The sequence below is a fragment of the Monoraphidium neglectum genome (genome assembly GCF_000611645.1).
Source record: "Monoraphidium neglectum strain SAG 48.87 unplaced genomic scaffold scaffold00789, whole genome shotgun sequence".
Lineage (NCBI taxonomy): Eukaryota > Viridiplantae > Chlorophyta > Chlorophyceae > Sphaeropleales > Selenastraceae > Monoraphidium > Monoraphidium neglectum.
Genome location: NW_014012839.1, coordinates 16,270 through 21,702, shown reverse-complemented (window position 1 = coordinate 21,702; position 5,433 = coordinate 16,270). Strand labels below are relative to the sequence as shown.

Sequence of the window (5,433 nt, the reverse complement as noted above, 5' to 3'; positions counted from 1 at the left end):
ACCCCATTCCCCCCGGCTGATGACCAGCTTCCCTGTCCCCGGCACCGCCTGGGCCCAGGGCACTCGATGCGGGCGCCGCGCCTGCATCACCCTGCCTCAGCTCCCCACAGCCCTACCTCCCGTCACCTATCACCCGCTTGACCCTGCTGGGCCCCAACCCCAAACGACCCACCTGCCAAGCAGCTGCTGCTCGACTTCCTCCTCAACGCCTCCTGCTACTCCGCCGCCTCCGTCGTCGTCGCCGCCGCCGCCGCCGCGGGCCTGCCCTTCACCTGGAGCGGCGAGCCGCTAGCGGCGTCCGAGGCCGCCGCTGACAGCGCAGGCGCAGGCGCCGGCGCTGCGGCCCCAGGCGGGATGGCGGCCCTCATCGAAGCGGAGCTGGACAGGCAGGGGCAGGAGCAGCAGCGGGCTCAAGACCGGCGGCGCGCGACGCGGGCCTCTGATGTGGAGCGCGCCGTCCAGGCCGCGCGGGCCGCCGGCGGGCCCCACAGCGCGGGCGGCGGCGCGCTCGGCCTGCTCGAGGCCGCGCGGGCCAAAATCCAGGCGTCGCTCGGCTGCAGCGCCGACGGGTCGCCGGACTCGCTCTCCTCGGCCGACCTCACCTTGCCGGAGCACGCGCCGCCGCGCGGCCGCGCGCGGCGGCTGGGCATGCTTTGGGGGTTGGCCGGCGGACCCGGCCTGTCCGCGGTCAGCGAAGGCAGCAGCGGCCGGCCCGGCGCGGCCCCCGTGGAGCCCCTGCGCCGCCCCTCTGCCGCCGCCGCCGGCCCGCCAGCCGCGCCGCACCCCGCCGGCGGCGGTGACGCGCCCGCGGATAGCGCCGCCGCCGGCCCGAGCCTGGGGGCAGCGAGGGCGCTGTTAGGAGAGGCCGTGCTGCCGCGCAGCGCGGCGCCGCATGCCGAGCGCGACCGTCGGATCCTGCTAATGCAGGCGGCGCTCTTCCTGTTGGCCCTCGCAAACCGCGCGCCCGCGAGCGGCCCCGCCGGTGCGCCCTCCGCCGCCCCCGCGGGGCTGCGCCCTGCCCTGGCTTGCCTGGCGGCGGCGGCGCTGGCGCTGGCGCTGCTGCTGCTGCTGACGGCGGCGCGGCTCGCGCGCGGATGGGCCTCGCGGCGGCGACGTGGGGTCGCCGGCGGCGCCGCCGCTGCCGGCGCCGTCCCGGCCGCCCGCTCTCACAGCCTCTGCGCGTGCCAGGGCTCCTCACAGCAGCGCGCCACTCTGGCGCACCCTCCGAACTGACCGACAGTTTTGGAGGCCGCGAAGACGACAGGGGCCGCCCCGAAGGCGATGCCGGCCAGCATGGCAGCGGAGATGAGGCTGGCCACGGGCTGGACGGCCCCGGGGCGCCGCCCGCGCCGCAACCCTACCCCCCTCAAGCTGCGCACACGACGCCGCCCGCCCCGGACGAGCACCTTTGCAGCCGCGGCGGCGGCGGCGGCGATGCCGGCCGGGGCACAGGGGCCGCCTCGCCCAAGTCTGCAGGCCCCTCACCTCATGATCGTGCCGAGCGCGCCGATAGGCGCGAGGGCGGCGCCGCACCGAGCGCCATGCTCCTGTCCCGCTTGTTTGTACCCGCCGGCTTCGAGGAGCGCCCCCTCACTCTCCTCGTCAAGCGCGCCGCCGCCAGCCAAGCCGCGGGCTGCGGCGGGCCGCGCGCGGCCGCCTGCCTGCCCGGCTGCAGCCTGGTGCGGCTCGAGGCGCTGGGGCGCTGCGCGCGCCAGGAGGGCAGCAAAATCTGGTGCGGTGCGGGCGAGGAGGTCGCGGCGCGGGCGCTGCTGCGCGGCGCGGTCCCCCATGCGTCAGCCCCGCCGTTTGCTGGAGAGGCGCCGCCTGGCTACGTGGAGATGCAGTGCGTGCTGCTGGTCAGCGGCGACGGCTGCTGCGACAGGGTCAGCAGCGCCGCGCTTCGGCTGCCCCATCAGTGAGTTAAAAGGCACTGCTGGTGTGGTGTGTGAGTGTGTGTGTGTGTGTGTGTGTGTGTGTGTGTGTGTGTGTGTGTGTGTGTGTGCGCGCGCGCGTGCTTGCGTGCGTGCGCCTGCGCTTGCGCGTGTGCCCGTGCGTGCAGCCTCCACACACCCCCTGAGGGGGGGGGAGGGCGCAAGGCGCACAATCAGGACGTTTGGTACGCTCCCATTGCCCGGCTGCTGGCACAATCTGGCTCTTGCGTGACGCCCCTTGTATTGCCCCTCCCCCCGCCCCACGCCCTGCTCTCGCCAGGATTCCCCAAGGCGCGCACGGCGGCCACGGCCGCCTTGCGCCCCCGCCCTGCGCCGCCGCGTTGACCTCAGAGGGCAGCGCGGCAGTATTCACAGAGGTGCGCTGCACACTGCTCGTGAGAGAAGGCTCCCTCCACCTCATGGAGCCCGCCGCCGCCGCCGCCGCCATCGCCGCTGCATTCCACCGTACTACAGACCACCCGCAGCGCCCGTGCGGCGCGACCGGCGGCGCGGGCCGCGCGCCAAGGGGCGGCGGGCGCGATGACGCGCGCTGCCGCTCCTCTGCTTCGGCCGTCGAACGCGGCCGCGCGGGCGTCTCCGCCTCCTCTGCTCCCTTTGCCGCCGGCGATTTGGCCGCCGCTCCCTGCGCCGCCAGCGCCGCCCCCTCGACGATCCAGGGCCGCTGGCTGCCGTGCAGCGCCTGCGGGTGCGGCCGGGGCGCGCCGCCACCCCTGGCGTTGCTGGGGCTGCGAGAGCTCTGTGTGTCCCTTCTCGTTGCGGCACCTGCTGCCAGCCTCTGTGTCGACCCGGCGCTCGCCGCAGTGGTGCCGGGCTTTCAGGAGGTGCGGGTGACGCTGCTCGCGCGCACATGACCTCGTGGGGCCACAGGCTTGCGGCACCGTGGCACTGTGGCACTAGGTTGGAGCGGCCCTAGCGAGGGCCCGGCTGCTGCAGCTGGGCCAAGCGGGCCGGGCCTGGCCCGGCTGAAGCAGCAGCCGGGCTGCCGCAAAATGAGGGCGAATGCACCAGCCCCAGCATTTCAAGGCCACGCACGTGTGTGTGGCTGCAGGATGGCCCTGTCGGTCTTCTCCCCAGAGCGGCGCCGGCCTGCTGATGAGGCCCCTCCCTGGCCAAAACAAAATTGTCTGTTTTGAGCATTTCATCCCTTCGGCCACGGTCACCCTGATCTTGATTGTCTGCTGTTCCACATGAGAGAGTACCGTTGGTAGGGTTCCATGAATAGCATGGACGCGCGTGTGCATTGTAGCTCCGACAGACAAGCGCCGCCTGTTACGGTGGGACAATGATACGCAGGATGGGCCTCAAAATTTTCAATTTCTGGTGAGCACCAATGCAAAACCTCACGGTGGTTGCGCCAACCGCCTGTTCACAACAGATTCAAGATAGGCCGCACTTGAGTGGTATGGTTGTCAGGAAAGTTTGTCTGCGCTCGCAAGTTGGGTGGCTCTTCTGGGGTTTCGAGCGTGCGCTGCCCCTGAAACTTTTGAACAAATTTGATCTTTGTGCTCACGGGGCCAATGCCCTGTGCAGTGCCATCAGGGGCTTCATGCGCTTCTAGCAGGCTATATATACAGTAGGTCTGCCAGATACCAAGCAAAGCCCCTGTCGCGGCTGCTTGAACACCAGGCCCCCCTCTCCATCCTCCAAACAGGCTGACAGTGATTTTGGCCACAATTCCCGTTTGGTATGTTGTTGATGGATGCCCAGATGATGTCAATGTGCCTGAGTCCAAAATTTTGCACGTGTATCATTCGTGACATCCTGAAAGGTTCATGCCAATGCCGGCGGATGCCACCCAGCCACCCAGCAGGCACTTTGGATGTTTTGTCCACGGCCGCACGCATGAACGCCTGTGCTGCAAGCGTCCAAAAACACAACAGCCTGTGTTCTTACCCAGGCACAATTGGGCTTTTGCAGGCAAACCCGATGGTGGATAGTTGGCTGCTTGTTTGCAGACTTTTCCCGATGAAGGTGCGTTATTGTGAACACCGCAACTCCGTTTTGCTCCCCATCTCAACCACAGCTGCGGCCTTCACTGCCTGCTCTTGCCCTCCTGCACAACTGCTATGTGCACTTACAGGGTGCATGCTTTTCCAATTATAGCGGGCGTGGTCAAATTGTACAGGCACAAACGGAATGCAGACAACACAGTGCGGTGTTTGTTGACGGAATCCATGCGGACTCCCAAGAGGCGCCTGTGCATCTGCCTTTTGCCGGCGCTGGTGCAACGCCATGCATTGACAGGCGCATCCTTGCACCCTGGTGTGGCTCACAGCCATTCACAAATACATTGCCGCATCTTGCATATAGGGATCGGACCCTGCAAGTGTAAGTTGCCCAGTCTCGCACTATTTTTCTGCCCGTGGCAGGTGAGGGGCCGCAGCGATTTGTGATTAGGCGATCAGAGTTTTCCATCGGGGAGTGCGCCAACCAGTAGCAGCTCCGAGGCAGGACACAAGCAGGCGCTCGCCAGCAGGCGGCTGGGCCCGGCAGAGTACGCAACAGCAGCTCCTGCTGCGTCAACAGCTGCAGCGTGGGGATGGGCGGACATGCAGGTCAAGTGGCCATGATGCCACAACATCCAACCAGGGCACCAGATCTACCTAATTCTTACATGCACGATTTGCTTGCAGGCATGCGGCATGGCTGGCGGCCTGCCCGAACCTGCCCCACCACACAGGCGTGCACACTGAGACACTTGGAAGTCCTAGCAAATGCCCTGATCCCTACACAGCAGGCGCGCCAAGCCTTGATACTTCTGCTTAGGGTTCTAGCAATGCGGGCAGACAGCTCCTTGCAGCTTCACCTCAGTACAGCCTGCTCTTTAATCAAATGGCCGACACCACGAATGGGTTTGCCGCCACTGGTGCCGTTACATTACATTACGCTTTTCCAGCAGCGAGGGGAAAGCGGGAAACTCCCTGGCTCCCCAAAGGGGTAACGCCCCTAATCGTAAAGGCCACAGGAGAAAGCGGGTGCGGCCAAGTCGGGAATTAGTAAGAGGGCGCGCGCCTCCTTGGCGGGAGAGATAAGCAAGCCTTCTTCCAAGCGGGGCGGTTAGAGCAGCGGTCGTCTAGGTGAACGGGGACATCGATCCCCGACTGTGCTGCCATAGGGACATCGATCCCTATGGCAGCACAGTCTCGCCTCGCTATGTCAAACCGTGACATTCGCGGCCGCCCCACAGCGCGCGGCGCTCCAAAGCGCCAATTTGGGCAGACGAGTGTGGGTCATGCTCATCGTGTGACCCAGTTGGCGCAGCCACCGGTGCCGAGTGTGTGAATGGTGATGCTGCCAGCGTGCACTCCCAACTTCCCCCACATGCCATCTGCATTGCTCAACACTCAAAAATGGAAGGGTCACATACACCGCGCAGTCAGCCCAGCATGGACAGTTGCCGTTGGGGATCATGGTTTGGTGGTGGCGAGAGCCACCGTTTTGGGTGTTGGGTCGTGCCGAAGGGTGCAACACAGATGTGCTT

The 5,433-nt window shown here is 66.8% G+C and overlaps 2 protein-coding genes across 2 annotated transcripts in view; one reads left to right on the top strand and one right to left on the bottom strand.

Moving 5' to 3' along the window:
• Positions 1–354: 354 nt before the first annotated feature.
• Positions 355–1,233, top strand: MNEG_5345 (hypothetical protein; the record flags this gene model as incomplete). The annotated part of the gene is made up of 1 exon (XM_014046184.1): positions 355–1,233. The coding sequence occupies one exon, from the start codon at positions 355–357 to the stop codon at positions 1,231–1,233; it is 879 nt and encodes a 292-aa protein (XP_013901638.1).
• A 3,120-nt stretch (positions 1,234–4,353) lies between these two features.
• The window catches only part of MNEG_5344 (hypothetical protein), a gene marked incomplete at both ends in the record, with an annotated part of 1,873 nt that continues 793 nt past the window's right edge, over positions 4,354–5,433 (bottom strand). The window contains one exon of the mRNA XM_014046183.1: positions 4,354–4,478. Coding sequence (XP_013901637.1) covers positions 4,354–4,478 — 125 coding nt within the window. The remainder of the gene's footprint in view (positions 4,479–5,433) is intronic.